Below are 18,773 nucleotides of genomic sequence, written 5' to 3'. Positions count from 1 at the left end.
TGTGAAGGGTGTGCGTGGAACGAAGGGCTGGACGCAAGGGAAACACGAAAAACAGAGCAACAACAGGCAGCAGCAGGGGACAACAAAGCACATGCAAACGAGAAACAGACGACAACAGCAGGCAGCAGGCGTTGCGTTGCGCAGTGAGTGAAGGAGAAGTCGATAGAGGGTGCTGGTGTGTTGTATTTGTTGTGTTGATAGCGTGCGCGCCAGAGACGTGTAAGTGTGCTCGGGGGCTGTTGTTGTTGAACGTCGAAGTAGTTGTTGTTGCGTTAAAATCGGTACACAAGAAGAAAAGAAGAAGCGATTGGCCGATGGAAGGGACTGATGAGACTGGGGGCGAAGAAGAACGACTCGAAACGTCAGAAAGTGTGAGGCTGTGTACGTGTGTGTGTGTGTGTGTAGCAATCGTGTAGCCATCGAGAAACGAAAGGGAGAAAGAGAGAGTGAGTGAGAGAGTGAGCAGTTCGATCGAGTGCCATGTGAGCAAAGAACGGTGAGTCTGCGTGAGGGGAGTAGCAGCGCTGAGATGAGATCAGTGAGATGGAGAACAGCAAAGCAGGGAGAAAGAGAGAGATTTGCCAAAATATGTACGATCACGCGGTCGGAATGTGGAATGGCATGGGGTAGTTTGGGGAGGGTTGGAATGTAAGACAAACAAATCCCCATCATCGATTATTCAATCAACGCGAGAGCAGCAGCAACTGTACGCTGGATCTTCCTCTGTTGTGGCTGAAGTCTTCCTTCTCATCGCCCTTATCAAGAGTAAGGAAGTAAGGGGTCTGAGGGAGGTTGGGGATCGCGCAATGTATGATCGCGAGTTCGATCGTTATGCGTTTGATGGCAGAAGATTGGCCTCACTGATAGCAGGCAGGCTGGCAGGCAGGCAGGAATGCATAATGGTAACTCACTCTCCCACCGTCTGGACGGCACTGGACGGCGTCTGAAGATCGTCGATCTCCCCCTTGTGGTGGATTGAGGAAGGTGGAATGGCGGAAGCAGCACACAACTCCCGTTGGAACGCTTCTGAAATCTCTGTTGAAATCGGTCGGGTTGAGGGGTTTCGATGGGAAGTTGGGGGATGATTATGGAGTCGAACACTGAACACTGAGACGTCGAAATTTGGACGCAACAAGTGGCAGAATAAGCAGAAAATCTCCATCTGAATGCGATTTCGGCCGATTGGTGCTGCAACGTGACAAGATTTACTTCACAAATCATGTTTGAACGAAATGTTGATGAATTTATGTATTGATTGCGTATTCAGTCACGTTTTTGCCGCTTAAATGTGCTTGTTGCACTTGCTCTGCATTGATTGAAGAATAAAGTGTGGGACAATTTGCTGAGCTGCGAATAGCATTGTTAAGGTGTGATATTTTTTCCTGTGATATAAAAACAACCTTCAGTACAAAGTAATAAACAAAAAAAATTCGTTAAAATAACATTGTTTTTCTTTGCTAGCAATCGATTTGAAAGAAATAAAGATTCATAAAAGGATTGATACGTAAATACACATGCATTCTTCAAATTGTGTTCTTTTCTGTTTCTCTGTAAGTTGATTCGTCCTTTTTATCCGAAAATTTCAACATTCAATTGCCAAACAACATGCAAAGCACAATTTTTTATATAAATTTGTCATTTGTCCTAAATTTGGACTGTTATTCTCCATTGTGCCCTTCCTCATCGAAAGTATGCAATCTGCATCATCTTTTGTGCAAGCTCCACGCATCGAGCAGCTTGCGCTATTCGCCAATAGGTGGCGCTATTCACGCAAACGAGATTATTTTCAAATTCAGGATAATTCGCTCGTCCATCATCGATAAAAGAGTGGATTTATTGGATTTCAGATGATACAACTGTTTCAAAGCAGTATTTAAAATGTTTTACAGACAAAATACGACACCGCAGCGAATGCTTTTGTGAACTTTCTCTATTTATTTCACAACTAGTAGATGACGACACATTACAAAACGAACAACAGTGATGTTGATAAGGATGATGTGTGCGCGTTGCACTGTCGGCACTCCCGCTTCACAATACTGTTTTCTTGTTTTCTTGCTTTCCTGTATAGCTTGGCTCGTCTTGCAGCCTTTCCCAACTCAACACTGGAGCACTTCCCATCGTCCAACACTAGCCTTTCCTCTCCAAATCCTCATTTGCACTGGTTTTCTCTTTATGTATAATGCGCTTTCAACATTCTCTCCTGTTTCTAGTTTTGTTTGTTTGTTTGTTTTTGTTATCACCATTTGCGTATCGCAGTTAAGCACAGACAGACACATGACATTGAGCGTATGACTAGATATCGGTAAGAAAAAAAAAGGAAGGACAGATGGCCCACTAGGTGGCGATGCTGTTGTTGAGCAGCGGTGTCGTTACCGTCGGACCGTTCGTTAGCAGATAGGCGGGATCGGCCGGCGGGTCCGTCCCCAGGTGCTCGATGCACGGGCAGGAGGCAGTGATGTCTTCCGCACCGTCCGAAATGCTGTAATCCGACCGCCGGATGCTACTGTCCGAGATGACCTCCATCAGCGCGTCATCGCTGTACCTAAAACGAGAGAGCAAGAAAACGCTTTAGCTTTCCACGCGAGCCAAAGGCCACCGGGTTTACTGACCGATGGTACCGATGTTGCTCGAGCATGGCTCCACTGGCGAATCTCAGTCTTTTCGGTGACTCCAGACTAGAGGAGCGAGGCAGCGAGCCGCGCGGCAGCCCGAGCGACCGGCTCTTGAGCGAGCTGCGCACTCCGGGCAGATTGGTGACGCTCTTCAGCATCCCCAGATACTTGTTCAACGCCCGCGAGCCCCGCCGCTCGGTACGCTCCTTGGTGCGCCTCGCCCGCGCATCCGGATCCTCGCCCACCAGCCAGAACGTCCGCTGGTCGCCCTTGCCCTTCATCGGCACCAGACCGCGCTCCTGGAACTGGTACCCGCCGAGCGAGTCCAGGATCTCTTTGGTCTGCAAGCTGCAGTGGATCTTGAGCGGCTGGCCCGTCGACTCCATGCGCGACGCCGTGTTGACCGTGTCGCCAAACAGACAGTACCGCGGCATCTTCAGCCCCACCACGCCCGCACACACCGGTCCCGAATGGATGCCAATGCGCAGATACAGCCGATCGTTCGGCCGGTGGCGTACCTTGAACTCCGCCACCGCTTCCAGCAGCTGCAGCGACATGGACGCTATCTCGGCCGCGTGGATCAGCCCGTTCCGGATCGGCAGCCCCGACACGACCATGTACGCGTCCCCGATCGTCTCCACCTTGTACACGTCGTAGTGGCCAATGATCGAGTCGAAGCACGTGTACAGATCGTTCAGAAAGTCGACCACCTGCAGCGGCGTGCTCTCCGCCGACATCGACGTAAAGCCGACGATGTCGCTGAAGTAGATCGTCACCAGATCGTAGCTTTCCGCCTCCACCTTGTGGCCCCGCTTGAGCTGCTCCGCCACCGGCCGGGGCAGCATCTCCAGCAGCAGCGCTTCCGTCTTCTTCTTCTCCTCCTGCAGCTGGTCCGTCCGCTCGTCCACCAGCTGCTCCAGATTGTTGGCGTACTTCTCCATCATCGCCATCATGTTGTCGAAGATGTTGGGCCGCATGCCCTTGCGCAGGACGCGCAGTCGGTTGCGGATCGTCTTAAAGTCGGGCCGATCTTCGGGCCGCTCGGCCCAGCACTCCTTCAGGCAGTCGCGCACACAGTCGAACGACGTTTCCAGCGGCTGTATGGCGGGCCGGAATGGGGTGTTCGGGTCGAGGGGGTTTAGGACGCGCTTGAGACACTCCATCGGTGTGCATTCGATTTCCCCGAACGGACCGCGCCGGGTGAAGATTTCGTACAGCACGATGCCGAACGAGTAGACGTCACCTTTCGGGGTGCCCGGCACGGTGGCGGTCGGGCCAGCGCGTAACAGTTCGGGCGCACGGTACAGCAGTTCTGTCGGAGGAACGAGAGAGAAACAATTAGACTGTATGTTGCGCAGTAGTTGTGCGGAAAACGAACCCCAATTGAACGACTTGAAGGTGTGAAGGAAATGAAGTGAATTGATCACGTAATAAAGCGATCGTTTGTGCTTGAAATAGCAGCATTGTTTACCTGTTTCTAACCTATAAATAAGTTTCCTTGTGTTGGTGAACAATTCCAACACGAATTTCACTGTGGTTTGGTTTCATTTTCTACTACAACCTCACTAACACTTACTTTGACACTTTTCCTCCAGCTTTTCCTTCTCGTCCGGCACCTCCTCCGAGCCCTGCTTGAACGCAAACAGCCCAAAGTCGCTCAGCTTCACCACCCACCGGGAGTCGATCAGACAGTTGGACGTGCGGAGCGACCCGTGAAAGCGGAGCGGCGAGTCGTGCAGATAGATCATGCCGCGCAGTATGTCCGCCACCATCGAGGCCGTAAACATGTTGTCCAGCTTGACGTCCTCGTTTTCCAGCACGTCCTGCGGAGAGGGAGGGAAGTGTTAGCATTGAGGGAGAGCGAAAGAGCAAAAACCAGTGTCTCACCCCCTCGGCACTCACCTTCAAACTCCCCCGGTTGCAGTAATCGGTGATGATGCAAATGTTGGGCGGATCGGTGCAGGCGCCGATGAACGCGTTCAGGTTGTCGTGGCGCATGTCGCGCAGCAGCTTCAGCTCCTTCTTCATCTCGCGCGTAATGTCGATGCTTTTCTTCTTCACCTTCTTGATCGCGTACAGCTGGCCCTTGTACAGCCCGATCGGGGTGAAGATGGTCGAGTAGCGAAAGTCCAGGTCCGGGTTGGAGCTTAAGCTGACCTGGCTCGTCCGTATCAGCGGGTGGGTGGACTGGAGGGAGTGAAAAGGGAGGAAAAAAATGATAAGATTGAGTGAAATTGAAATACAAATGATAAGATAAATCAAATAATATACATTTAATCGAGTCGGTCGTACCAACGACCATGCGTCTCCATTGAGGAAATGCTTATAAAAAGATATTTAAATTAAATTATTAAATATTGCATAAATATCACTTTAAATATTACAAACGTGATTTGACACATTTTTATAGGATAAAAGCTAATGTTCCATGAATTAGGGTTCTTTTATGAAAACGAACATTCACAATAAAGCCAATATTCAGCTTTGGCTTTGCCTTATACTTTTGAACTAATATGCAAAATATGTTACAAAAAAAAAACTTTCCCCAAAACGAACAATAGTAAACGATTCAGCGCGACCCTCATCAAGCACGGTGTCAATGCTAAGACCTTTCTGTAAAATCATGACGCCTGTTAACACATACACAAAGCGTCTCCCACACACACACACACGTGCCACGGACGGAGCGGAAATCGTTATTATTTATTTATTTTCCACTGACATGACCGAACACCGAGCAAGTTTCACTCACTCGCTAGCTATTGAAGTTCATCGACCCATATCGTGCGCTGCGGAATTAGGCGCACGGTGCGTGTCAACGCTTGTACCGTCCATCATTACGCAGCAGGGGTTGCTCGTGGTTTCGAGAAACAATGTTTAGAGCACAAAAATAACAACCAAAAAACCCACCCCGGAACAGAACGGCTCGCACAAAACTAGGTCACTACGCGACCTTACGCGGCAAAAAAAAGGTCGACCCTCATCGCGGGAGGGACTTTGCAAAACCGTCTGCAACAAAGTTCTATTCCCGGGGCGGCACTACCGTACCGTACGCGAACGCAATCAATGCGCAATCGACCATCGACGGGCTCGTTTTGCCACCTGTCCGAAAGTTTCGACAGGCAGCGAAACATAGTAGGCATGGGAACGGCACACACACGCACACACACACACTTACCCGTGTCATCTTCTGTCCGGCCGTTACCTTCTCATTTTCGTGCATTTGAATTTCCCGAAAGTCAACCTTCCACAGCAGACTGTCGAGCTCCTGCTCGTAGCGCCAGTTCCGGTAGAGGACGAGCGAGACGACACCGAGCAGCAGCAGGGCCCCACCGGCAATGCCACCCGTTATTTCGCCCGTGTAACCTATTCAATGAAAAAGAGAAAGTGAGGGATAAAATGAGGTAAGTGATCCTTTGCCGTGATATGATGATGCGACCCTCTTTACTTACTGATACACTTTTCCCCACGAAAGCCACAGCGCGGCTCCGCCACCGGAGGACCGGATCCGACCCAATCGATCGTATCAAACAGGCGTATCTCCTGTGCGGAAATGAAAAAACGTCCATCAGTGTTAGTGCTGTGCTGGCGGGGCAGGAGATAGTGCGTAAAAACCCCCCAGAAAAACCCAAGACACCGGAATGAATGTGCTCGCAGCATGCACAACCAAAGAAAATGGAACGAAAAAGGTGGAAACGGGGTTTCTAAAAACGGTTCATTCACTACCAAAATCCAACAAAAACGGTATCGAAAATCTTTTGTGGGGAAGCAAAAATGGAAAGATGATTTGGGGCGTATCGAACGAGAAACCCCGTTCTGAGTTCTCCGCCGTATCACCAATTAATTAAAGGCGATTCATAACGGCGTGAGCGTTATGAAATCAATGCGGTAGGGAAATTAAATCGGCAATTAAATTAAATGATTTGGGATAAATAGGTTAGGATAACAATGGGAGTCAAAGCATGTCAAAAAAGGGGTTTCCAAAGGTTCAAAAGGACAGTTTGGCTAGGCTAAGTATGCATTTTCATGGCTTGATGATGCTGAAGAATTGCCGGAAAAGGTTGTTATCTTTGATGTTGTGGGTTGATCATTTGGGAATCGGATACTTTTACAGGTTGCGATAAGTTTGTATTGCTTTTATACAAGATCATTTTAAGGTGAGTTTTATTATTGTTACATATTTGAGCGATAGCAGATAACACGCAAGATGGAAACGAACAGTTACAAGCATACAATTATACATAAACTAAAATGAATACTCTATTAAAAAGACTAACAATAAGGATCATAAAATCAAATGAATACTAAAGAGTTAAATTAATCATAATAACCCAAACTACAAGAGAGATAAATCTACTTAAAAAAACGCTTATAATGTTGTTGATAAAACAAAGTTTTCAATGTTGCATCATCGTTCAGTACAAATTTACACCCTTTCTATCGAAGCGAGTCCATCCTCCTCTGAATCACTGGCAATAAATCACTATCGCTTGCTTTCATAACAAAAATTCTAAAAACAAAACACCTTAAACCAGACGACGAACCGTCCACAGCGTATGATTGCCATTAAGTGATCATTTCACCCGAACCGGCGTGATGCGCACGACCAGCAGTGGAAAGCGAAAATGTAAACAAACAAACCCCGGCGTGGAAGGAAAAACAACATCGATCATCTTCCTCTCATCCGATCGCAATACAGCAAAGAGCGAGAGCGAGAGAGAGCGATGATGTTACCAAGCGACCAAGTGTGATAAACAGCGCACACTGCAAACTAAACCCTACACACACAGAACGGTCAGCGGATGGACGCGGATCATCAAATCGCAAATCGGTGTTGATGATGTTGATTGATTGCATGCGAAAATCGAATCGGAACGAATTTTGTGAAGGAAACACATACAGTACACATTAAACACATTGAAAGTGAACGGAAACAAACACTAACGGAGCAACACGAAACACATCGAACAAAAACACCACCGGCCACTTACTCACTCACTCACCTGAATTTTAAACTACAAAGCGGGTGTGGGTTTGTGTGTATTTTTTGTACAAAAATAGAATGATAGAAAAGCATAAGTATATACAACGGTATTAATATAGATTTTTAGATTCGCTTTGAATACGCCATGCTTGCTTTAAGGTTGTAAATTTAGTTTTTTCTTATTGGATTGCTAAATTCTTATAGAATTGCTCGATCTGCTTTTATTTATTTTTTTATATTAATTGTAATTTAGTTTAACACTTCAAGTCCTGCCCTTTCCAGTTTACATATAGCAAAGCATTTGGGCTAATCGCTTGAAGCCATTTGGAACACAAATGTAAAGTATAAATAAAGCTTTCTTTAATAATATCGAATCATCACTCAAAATCGAAGCAAAATTCGTTACATTAATCTAATAAAACTCTTTAAATATTAAACAAAAATATTATTCACACCATCAAAGGCTCTGTTCTATCACTAGTTCAGGATCTACTCTAGTCTATTTTACTTACAGCACTATATTACAATCTAAAGCAACGGATCGTTTAATTTGCAAACATGTGTTGCTTAAAGTTTATTGCATTATCCCACCATTCCGGGGGATAACCGTTCCATTGCTTTATTTTATTGCAATTCTCTTCCTCCTCAACGAATGCACTGCACACACACTAAAGCCCACCACCTGCTGGAAGGCACAAAAAAAATGCTCCCATTTACCCACTTACCGGTATGCGATCGACGGTGGGCGAGCTGAACCGCCCGATCGGAAACAATCCGTACTGGTTGGTGGCGCCCGTACTCGGGACGGGTTTCCGGGCGAGGATGGTATAGTTGCCGGTTGCGTCCCCATTCTCATCGATGTGCACCAGATAGCTGCGATGGAAAAGGCACGTGAAAAGAGAGAGAAAGAGGGAACGAGGGAAAGCTTTAAATACGCTCGACACAGGACGTTGCACCTTTCGGCTTTGTGGCCACCGCCTTACCCCATCGCACTGATGTACGCCCGTCCCTTGATCGCTTCGATGATGGCGGAACCGTTTTTCGGACTGCCGCCCGACACCAGCACCTGCATCAGTGCATTTGCATACAGATGAACCGCATCGTACAGATAGGCAGCTTCCGCCCTTATCTAGGGCACAAAAATGAAGAAAAAAAAAAGAAAATGAGAGAGGATATATTGAAGAGCTTTTTTCATGTTAAAGTGGACAGTTGACAGTGTGAATAAATTATTTGCATTTTTTTTTCCTTTTTGCTTTCATCCTTTAAACACTTTAACGTTATGATTTGCGCCACCATAAAGAACATGCTTCAAATTTTGTATACTGAATTTAAAACGAACCAAGTCTAGACGCACGAGTCCCCTCGCCAAAGCGATTCTTGCTTAAAAGAATCCCAAACGAAACCCCTTCAACACTCAAATGGACTGCTAATGGATCTTCGTCTCCAAAAATGGTCTCCATTTCTCCACCCAGTCAGTCGCCACCAGCAATCAAAGCTATCCGAAACCACTGTCCATCCCCACTCTAGCAACAGCTGCTGCTGCTGATGCCGAATCATGCTACCGAATTGGCTGCAAATTGAATCTTTCCCCCACACATCACTTGGAACCCATTTCGCTGCTGCACGAAGCTCTAAAGTCATCCAGTTTTAAGTTGCTTTGTTAGCGAGCGAATGCAAAGGATTCTATCAATCTACGTTTCCACGATAGCCGGGGATCAAATGAAATCACACCCAAACTCAAATCGAACGAACACAGCTGCTGCCGGCTCGCTAACAATGCACAAAGCGGAACTATCAAACTTCGAATAGAATAAACGGTTTGGGAACTTGTGGGAAGGAAGCACCAAGCGGTAATCGATTATCGATGCTTTTCATTCACAAGTAAGTGCTGCGGGTATGACTGCAACAAACGGCACTTGAGAATATCCGGAACGCACTGCGTGCTGCACGGACACGGTGACTGGGTGGAGGTAACGCTACGAAAGTGCAAACTAAGCCACTAAGTGAAGTGATTTTGGTGTATCCAAACGGAAGAGCTTTGCGTTGATGTTGAAGCAGGGATGTGCAGTTTCTTTGTTCGTGCCACTGCTTCGGTGCTCAATTGCAAGGGACAGTGTGCAAAGAGATTAGTCAAATAAACTGTATTGTTCGCTCGAAATGACTGTTGACGAAACGAAAACAAAATGGTCATACCCGATTGTATGAGCTGGACAAAAGAGAAGTGCATTCATTGTATTGAATCGATCGACAATAAGCAAAGCTTTCGAGCTGTTCAGTAAAAGGGTCAAAATGAACTTGAAAGTCAAGATCCATTTGTTAATTTAAGGTTGAAAAATGCTAACTAAGTGTCACAAAAAAGAAAAAACCAATATATTACGTAAAATATGGTTTAAAACACACCAAATTTTAATACATTAACAAGGGATGAAACAAACGAAGATGGTAAGGAAAGATGGAAGAAAAAAGGGAAACAAAAACACTTGATAAGACAGCAAAAGTCTATAGAGAATGTTTAAAAATAATAATGATATAGACAGATATCCAATGTTATAAAGAAATAAAAAGAGAAATCTGAAATGAAATTGAAAACATTACAAAAAAAACCTCTATACTTATGTTAAGGTTACATAGTTAAGCCTTTCTTTGGCTCCATTGCATAAAGCGTATTGAAAGGCTTGATCCCACCGTTGCATTACACAGTTTAGCTTGTACTAGCAAAGCGAAGAAGTGCTCTCCTTGGTACTTCAATTCCTTTTGTGCCGCACAGTCCAACGTCTGATCCGCCCAGAAGCCCCATTTTCTTCAATAGCGAAACCGTAACCTGATAGCAATCATTGCGCTCCTTAGAGTCGAGCGATTACCGGTGTCCTTATCTTCGTACCCGAGTGCCCGATGCAACGACAAGCAGGACCGTGGTAATCAAGGACCTTTCCTTCGGGACCGCCCGGAAGGTGGTGTTCAAGGAAAAAGCATATTAATTCAATTTCCGTATGAATAACCATCGACCATCGGAGCGTGTTCGAAAGGCATCCAATAACCGTTGAGCCTGGTTGCCTGTATGCTTCGAACGCAAAATGATTTGCTAGCACACCAAGGTGATTGGGTTGGAAATATATACTTGTGTGTGTAGATGATTATGCTCCATTACTGAACGGAGTGCCTGGCAAGTGCATGTGAGCGGAAAGCTCTGTATAAACGTGTGTAGTAAAATCACTGCAAAAATGTGATTTGGGTTGTAAAATTCATTCAATCTTCGGCTCATCTGCTTCCCCAAAACGTCAAAACGAAAAGTCAAAAATAAAGCATATGAAACCATACATTGTTTTACAACGGAATCCCCAACCATACATCATTCTCATCAAAAACGGTACAGTATCAACAGAATACCGCCCCACTGCTGCTGCAAATTGTAATCCGCTGTGTAACGACGTGTACGACGTTATAAATATTTACCTGCTTGACGCCCCCGAAGAAGATCAGCGCGTTCCGATAGTTGAACGGTGGCAGCTCCAAATATTTGTTAACCTGTGTTGCAGCGAACAACGCCGTCCGGAAAGTAAAAAGAGAGAAGAAAAACAGCGTTAAAACACGAGCAGACGGCTGGCCCGACTGGCGGAAGCACCGTGTGTTCCGCCCCATTTGGCGCACCGATTTGTTATCATAATAAATTAACGTTCGCTTGTTCGCGTCTTGTCTCGATGCAACGCGCGCAAAGTGCATGTGTTTTTCTACTCTTTCGCACGATCCTGGGCTACGGGATGCATCCGTTGCCCCGGGGCGTGCAGTGCAGTGCAGCAGACGGCTCTCTGTGTATTTATTTAGAGGCGAGAAGCACGCGCTCGTGAGAAAGATTTATTAGTGTAATACCAGCGCAGCGAGGCTTTCATCGCCGAACGGTCGTTTGAATTTTTGCTGAATTTATTTGCGTTCCGTCCGTTTTGCTCAAAAATGAAGCAGACGGGTTTGTGTGTGATTAACTTTTCCTTTTTGTCGTAAAAGGTTCTCAGCTGCATTCTACCGCTGCTGCTGCTATTCTTAAAGGAAGTTATTATTAATGAAGGACTGAATTTGCGGAGCGGGTGTTTTGTTACCCATTCCACGCTCATAAAATCGTTTTCATGAGTATGAGTTACACTGCCACTTCATTAACAATGTTTGGCTTTTATCGTTTTTCCACAACAGAATGTTCCAATAAAATTCCACTAAGTTGAAGTATTTTCCGAATTTCACGATAGATGGCGCTGCTTTGATAGTTCAATCAAATCAATCAAAGAAACGGCAAATACAATACACCAGCAACAAGTTCCAATCGAAAACGGAAACTGTTTTTGCCTTGTCATACCTTTCTCACGCAGGTATCGAAACGTTTGATTGATAAAGGAAAAGTCAGCTGCAACCACGCTGCCAAAAACCAACTTGTTGGCAAGTCAGATCATCGCACCGAATCGTACCACTCCATCGTAGTTCCTTTATTTGCAGTTCACGATTACGCGTGCAAAAAAAAAAGAAGCAGAAACAGAAGCAAACAAATTTCCCGGCATTCATCATGCCCGTCGCACAGCAGCACGCTGCCGGCGCGATAAGCGAGACCGATCGCGGGCCGACCAACTCACCTTAACCGCAAACTCCTCGAACCGCACCGGTGCCGACGGCACGATGCCCAGATAGTGGCGGAACGCTTCGACCGCGTCCGGATCCGGCGTCGTCTGCAGCAGCCCGTGCATGTACTTGGTCGGCAGGGCCGCATCGTACTGGTCGATGTCGACGCCGACCACGAAGTAGTCGCCGCGGTCGAGCAGGCCGCGCCTCCGCAGGCTCACCAGCAGCCCGATATGCTCGTAGTGGTACCCGAGCACCAGATAAACTGGGGAAGCGTGCGTGGAAAAGCGAGGAAAAAACGTCAATAAATTGATTAATGTTCTGTTAAAGTGTTACTGGAGAGCGGAGGAGGGAGGGGGGGTGAAGAAAAGGGAGCAGTGCAAATGGACTCGATGGGTGATGGGATATTGAAGGATGAATAAATAAAGAGCGCGTGAAAACCCGACAAAAGCGTGCGATATCCTGCTACTGCTGCGGTTACGGAAGTGGGATAAACTCCTGAGGCGCAGGGTCGCACTGGTGCTGGTGCAAATTGGAAATAATTTATCAAAAAACCGCGACAGCTCGGTAAACGGGGTGCTATTAATTGAAAGTTAAGCGATCGCTGCTGCTATCGACGGCTGTGTGCACAACTTTTGCGAAGAGCGCTGATAAATCGATTATGATGGGTCGAGAGTTACAGTAGACCATTTGTGGGATTCGTGTCGATCGATGATGAGGACAGGGGAGGAAAATTGAGAGTTACAACAGTAGAGCAAGTAGAAGATAACTTGACGCGTATTTGACAGTTTTTGAATCGTGTGATGAATAGAAGGATAGATTATTAGGTGTCTAATTAATCATTACTTCTTATTTAGAGGGTATTATCCTCCTTTTATTTCAATGATAATAGTAATAGACATCGTTTGCCCTTCTTTTATTCTTATTAAAATGATTATATATCTCTAATTCTTGCCAAAAAGGGTACTATCTACAACCAACTAATCATATTAACATCAATAATTGGGTAAAGTGCTCGAATAACTCGTCGCAAGTTAATGTATAGTACAACCATTTTCTGACAGAGGGCGCTGTGTACTATACTTATTGGCCTACTAGAGTCATTTAAAGCAGGTCATATCTATCGAGCTTGTGAAATTAATTAGAAAAAAATACTCAAAATGATTTTATGGCATCCTTCGTGGAAAGTAAGCTGAAGTCGAAATCCTACCCGAATGGAAAGCAATACCACTCAACCCTCCCTCCAACTTACTTCTCGTGTCCTCGTACGTATCCTCCACTAGCCGCTCGAACGGATTGCTCGAGTACCCGTGATGGTAGATGTCGGTCCAGGTGCCGACCGACCGGATCCGGATGCTGGCCGTCCGGAGCGTCGTCTTGAGCGTTTCGGCCACCGCGTCGAGCTCACCGTTGTCTGAAGCACGATACAAAAAACTAACCTTAAAGAAGCCGAGGAAAACTATTTTTCCATTTTTTCGATCGAATTTTCTGTCAGCAAAGACACATATCAAAGTACAAAATGGGGAAGGAGGAGAAGGAGGAGGAGGAGGAGTGGGATAGCGGGCGAAATTTTTGCCTGTTGTGGTTGTTGTTGATTGGGAAAGATGGTTTTGTGTGCTCTTTTCGTGGGATGTTCACTGCTGTCTTTTTAAGCAGCTAGAGCACACAACACAAACCAGACATTTGGAGGCAACTGAAGCGTACACACAAACACGCAACTAAACACACACACACACACACACACAAACCGAAGGACAAACGAGTCCGTGCACACCTACCTGGGTCCAGTTGTAGGCCAGCAGCAGCGAGACGACCGATTTGGAGATTTGCAGATCCGGCGGACGGGTTCGAGCGAACGTTGGAAAATGCTTCTTGTTGGACGTCTCGTTGTGTGTACAGAACTGAAATCAAGAAAGAAAAGACAGTTACTTTATGCTATACTCAAAAACACACAATCCTAAACACCAGAGAACGTTCCACAACTCACGTAGGAAATCATCGGCAAATTGAAGGCGGCCGCCATGCGACCCTCGTGCACGCACGTTTCCTGCGGCCCGAGGTAAGCGATCACGTCCCGCGTCCACAGGTCGGCCGTCTTCCGGATGCTGGTCACCTCCTCGCCGTACGTTTCGGCCACCTCGAACCGCAGCTCGTGCCCGTGCTGGCTGAAGTACCGGTCGTTCACCTCGGCCATCGCTAGGGTTATGGCACCGGAAATTTGTAATCCTATACCACCACCGGCGCCGGAGAAAGGAAAAGCGGAAAATGGAGAAGCATGAGAGCGTATTTACTGCTGTGGAGTTGCTGCAAGTGGAGTTGTATGTTGTTGCTTTTGTTTTGTCGGTAGCAGCTGCGGCGTTTCGGTATCGTATGGACGCTTCTGTGTGCGGAGAAGAAGCATTAGTGCATATTTAATTGTCTATCTTTTTCTGCGGGAGGAGGAAAGTTCCTGTGGTGAAGTGGAGTACAGTCCAGTTGTTGGAGGGGAGAGTTCCGCTTCCAGAGTGAAATAGTAGCGGAAGTAGTCGTCGAGCATCCACAACACAGCAGTAGAGACAAAGTGTTGTGCTGGACAAACAACAAGCAACACAATAAACAACACGTTTGACTAATGGATTCGTTGTACTGCGCCCGGTGTGAGGTGTTGTGAATGTTTAATAATATCGTTCGTGGTTCTCTATGTGAGTAAAAGCTTCAACAACTTGAACATTCAGTAATTTCTAATGGATTTTCTCTATTTGTTTGCTTTGAATGCTTTTATATTGTTATGTTAAAACGTTCGTATTGAAGTTTCAGCAATTGAACGAATGCTTCGATACAACCTTAACAAAATGCAATGGAATTCGACAGTATTTCCTCTACTATCGCAGCTCTTTTTATTGTCCGAAGGATGCACAACCCGCCGGAAAGAAATAATCCACAGGGAAGCACACCATTACAACGCAATCCATTCCCGTTTTCTTTCCCATAAGCGAAACAGACAAAATCCCCTGGAGCAGGCATTTGCCGGATGGAACCGTTTCCTGCACAACTGAAAGCCTGCACAAAGTAACCCGTAAGAAACTCAAGCACTAGAAGCTTTTACTATCACTGTGATTTCTCCTACCACAGCCCCCACAACCTTCAAGGCTTCAACTTTCTGCGTAAGACTTTACACCGTAACACCTTTCCAAGTATTTTCTTCCTGACCTATTTTTCTGTTCCAACAATTGCTACATCGTATTTAAACGATCCGCACACACCAACAAATCAGCTTTGTTTACATAAATTTGCAATAAATTAAATAACTCCAGACACATTTTAACTTGCAACGGAACGCTGCACAAATGTTGCACGAAGGGCGGGAAATAAATTAAAACCGTGTGCCCAAATTAATGTAAATGCGTTCCAAGTAGTGATAACATCACTCCAGGAAACATAAATAACACTGCAGGCGCGACATCGGTGTCATGCAGTTTCCCATCCCCAGTTCAGTCGAAGTTCTTATCAATCGTTTCAACCCTAGGAAAGTAGGAAAGCACGCACTTTCATTTTTCAACACATTTTGTTACAATTAATGCAGCCTTCGCTTCTTGGTGTCTCACACCTTTTGTCTGCTCTCGAGGACATTGTCACAACACTTTTACTTTCAGCTTTCTCCTACACTTCTCCAACCAACACACCAAAAACCACTGCATATTCCCGTACAATCGCATCGCATTAATATTTATGTACACACATAATTCAAGGTCCTTCTCAAGGCGTCGAAATTCAAGGACAACAAATATCCTTCCACCGGTCACACGGAGTCGTGCAAACGTTCTCGAGCATGGCGCCGGCAAGGTCAGGACCTGCTATCATCAAAACCGGCAGGTGTATAGCCCGCAGCACAAACCAGTCGATGAGCGATGGCGTTAGCTTTCCCACTGTGCAGGGGGGGAGCGAAAAAAAGATAAATGACAGCTCTTTGGGTGGAATGACAAATTTGGCCGCTCTAAACATGCGACAAAGGCAAGCCATTTTGAGTGTTGCGTCCTGCTGGACGGACGCGAACGAAGGAAGAGTATCTCCGGTTCTGGTTTGGAGTAGTAACTGATGGTTGAGAGGATTATGAAAGAGCGATGAGCGATGTCTTCACTGATTGGGATCTTGAAATATGATTAAATAAGATTTTGTTTGTGGTTTCATCAGCATTATATTTGCTCACGGTGGCACTCTAACTCAGTAGTAATTTCCAAGCGGAATCTACATTCGTATTAGCGTCACTTTTGTTCAGACTATTTTCCTTGCGTGAAACATTTACCATTCACTTCTCACCTTGAACAAAGAATAGGAACCAAAACGAACCGAAAGCATAACATGGCAACATCTGTGAGCTATTAAGCTTAAAATTACACCCGTTCCAAATACGACACTCGACAGGCACTGCTTCGCCGAAAACGAAAACCAGCGACGTGTACCACTTTCCCAGCATGCCATTCGAAACGATTTTCGCTAACATTTTCCACTACATGGCTGGCAGGTTTCCAGTACGCTTTGGTCCGGTGTCACGATCGTGGACGTACCACGAGCAGTGGGTGCTTTGCGAGACGGATTAGTGAAACGACGTCCCGTCATGCCGCTTTCGCAAAGTAGCTAGCTTGGGCGGAAAATGGTGCTTAATTATTTTTCCGCTTCTGCCGCATGCTTGTCGGGGGTTTATCATTATGTGGTAGAAATGGTGTGTCTTTCTCGGTCCTTTGTTGGTCGGTAAGGAAAAAGCCTCACACTAATGCGATGTAAATTTCGTTCTTTAACAGTCTTTTTTCGGGGGGTTTTATGTCTTAACAGAACAAGAATAAGCTTTTTTTATGCATTAAATTAAACTTACCCGGTCGTGCGTAAACGCGATCGCCCGGCCGCCGCTGTGATCCGGTCAGATAGCCGACGGTAAACACATCCGCCCCGGTCAGCGCCACCAGCCCGCCGAGCAGGAGCCCCACTATCACCACGAACGCACTGCACTGCACTCCACCGAGCAGCGACGTGCCCACCCGCCCACCGGAACTGTTTGCACTGTTTGCTTGCAACGCTTTGGTACGTTCGGTCGGATCGCGTCCACAGGACTTCATAACGTTACGTTACGCAGCGGAACACCGGGGCGAGAAGTCGGGCTGTTTCACACGCTCGTACGACGCTCGTCGGTACGCGCTCACGGTCAACGGTATGCCGTCCACGAGCCAGCAGCGGTCAGCGAGCATCTTACTGCCGGCCACGCATACCACCATCTTCCTGGCGCATCACTTGCAGCCGCTATGGCGAGAGGGCGAGCGTGCTTCCGGCATACGGCTGGGGGCGATACGAAAGCTCTACAAAGGGGTTGGAAAGCTCTCACTAAACTTCTGCTTTTAATAGGCACCAACTGCAATGAGACAAAGAAGGAAGGGGAAAATTAGCAACAGGAAGTGACAGGCATGAGGACAGCGACTATCAGGAGCGGTGGTTTAATCAAACCTCCCTCATGGTGCGTTGAATAGTTTAATTAATTTGTCGACTATTTTATTCCACCGGAAATGAGCACCGTCACCACACCACACCCGTGTGGTCGGAAGGATATGAAATTTAGTTTTCGGTCGGTGTTGCACAGTTGATTGCGCAGCTCTAATTACATATGTGTATGCGCGTTTATGTGCCAGTAAACTTGATTACGTTGCGGAAAACTGGAGCAAACAAATTAGCTCGACCGTTAGCAAATTCTCACCCGTACTTAGGTTAATAAAATTGGTTTTATCCACACACGCGGGGAAAGGTTTGGTGCACATCATTGGGAGTTTTAATTGTGGCACGCAAGGCAAGGCAAGAGGGTGTGTGTAATTGAATTGGGTATGTTTATTTTTATCGAAGCGTACTAATATTGAGTGCCAGTTAATTGAATTAATTTACTAGTAACGCACAAATGGATGACGAGTGAAGTGAAAAGATACATTATTAACTCTGATATTACCCAATAGTGGTTTAACTAATGTCAGCAACGTTTCTCGTTATAATGAGAAAACCAATACCACGACTAAGCGGTCCAGATGAGAATCGATCAGCAACCAGTATCGTACTAACCAGTAGGTTTATTCTATCGTAGGTTTATTCTATCGGGTCATCCCAATCCCAAGAAGTCTATTTTGGTATAGATCAACCAGTAAGCCAAAAAGCTCCGTTTATTCTAGGAACAAAATGAATGGCAAAATCAAAAATTGTTTTCGGTGTTATTTTTCGTAAAACATTTACACAGCAGTCTGTCGACGTTTTACAGCATTTAAAACTTCCATACATTTATCGCAGTCTCACTATCGTGTGTGTCTCCAAAACGACACTTTACTTTGCTAGCATTGCTTGTGTTTCTCCCCCAGTGGAGCAAACTTTGTCATGAAACAGTGTCTGCAATATTCCTTTCGCTTTAGTTTGTTCTTGGCGCTGGGGGAAACTAAACCCACGCGATTGAAAATAAAACTAACTCAGAGCTTGCACAACGATACCACCCCATACAACCGAGATAGCTTCCCTACGCGGAGAACAGAGAAAGGAAAAACCAACCAAACAGTTGTGTCGGTGCTATATGAATA

General features: G+C 46.1%; 1 protein-coding gene across 15 annotated transcripts in view; it reads right to left on the bottom strand.

Moving 5' to 3' along the window:
- Window positions 1-1,912: 1,912 nt before the first annotated feature.
- Window positions 1,913-18,773, bottom strand: part of LOC121598626 (guanylate cyclase 32E) — a 37,719-nt gene continuing 20,858 nt past the window's right edge. For 13 of the 15 annotated variants that reach the window (XM_041925729.1, XM_041925730.1, XM_041925732.1 and 10 more), the window contains exons 3-17: window positions 17,048-17,578; window positions 14,186-14,424; window positions 13,977-14,099; window positions 13,451-13,637; window positions 12,213-12,463; window positions 11,053-11,124; window positions 8,583-8,728; window positions 8,325-8,472; window positions 7,619-7,630; window positions 6,068-6,158; window positions 5,794-5,981; window positions 4,518-4,802; window positions 4,192-4,438; window positions 2,613-3,927; window positions 1,913-2,545 (exon numbers count right to left, since the gene is read on the bottom strand). In XM_041925729.1, coding sequence (XP_041781663.1) covers window positions 2,338-2,545; window positions 2,613-3,927; window positions 4,192-4,438; window positions 4,518-4,802; window positions 5,794-5,981; window positions 6,068-6,158; window positions 7,619-7,630; window positions 8,325-8,472; window positions 8,583-8,728; window positions 11,053-11,124; window positions 12,213-12,463; window positions 13,451-13,637; window positions 13,977-14,099; window positions 14,186-14,424; window positions 17,048-17,288 — 3,753 coding nt within the window. In that variant the 5' untranslated portion in view covers window positions 17,289-17,578 and the 3' untranslated portion in view covers window positions 1,913-2,337. The remainder of the gene's footprint in view (window positions 2,546-2,612; window positions 3,928-4,191; window positions 4,439-4,517; window positions 4,803-5,793; window positions 5,982-6,067; window positions 6,159-7,618; window positions 7,631-8,324; window positions 8,473-8,582; window positions 8,729-11,052; window positions 11,125-12,212; window positions 12,464-13,450; window positions 13,638-13,976; window positions 14,100-14,185; window positions 14,425-17,047; window positions 17,579-18,773) is intronic. The other 2 variants (XM_041925743.1, XM_041925742.1) reach the window with 2 other exon arrangements.

This window comes from Anopheles merus, chromosome 3L (assembly GCF_017562075.2).
Source record: "Anopheles merus strain MAF chromosome 3L, AmerM5.1, whole genome shotgun sequence".
In the NCBI taxonomy this organism is placed as follows: domain Eukaryota; kingdom Metazoa; phylum Arthropoda; class Insecta; order Diptera; family Culicidae; genus Anopheles; species Anopheles merus.
The sequence above is the reverse complement of the archived record's forward strand: the minus strand, read 5'-3'. Positions and strand labels throughout refer to the sequence as shown.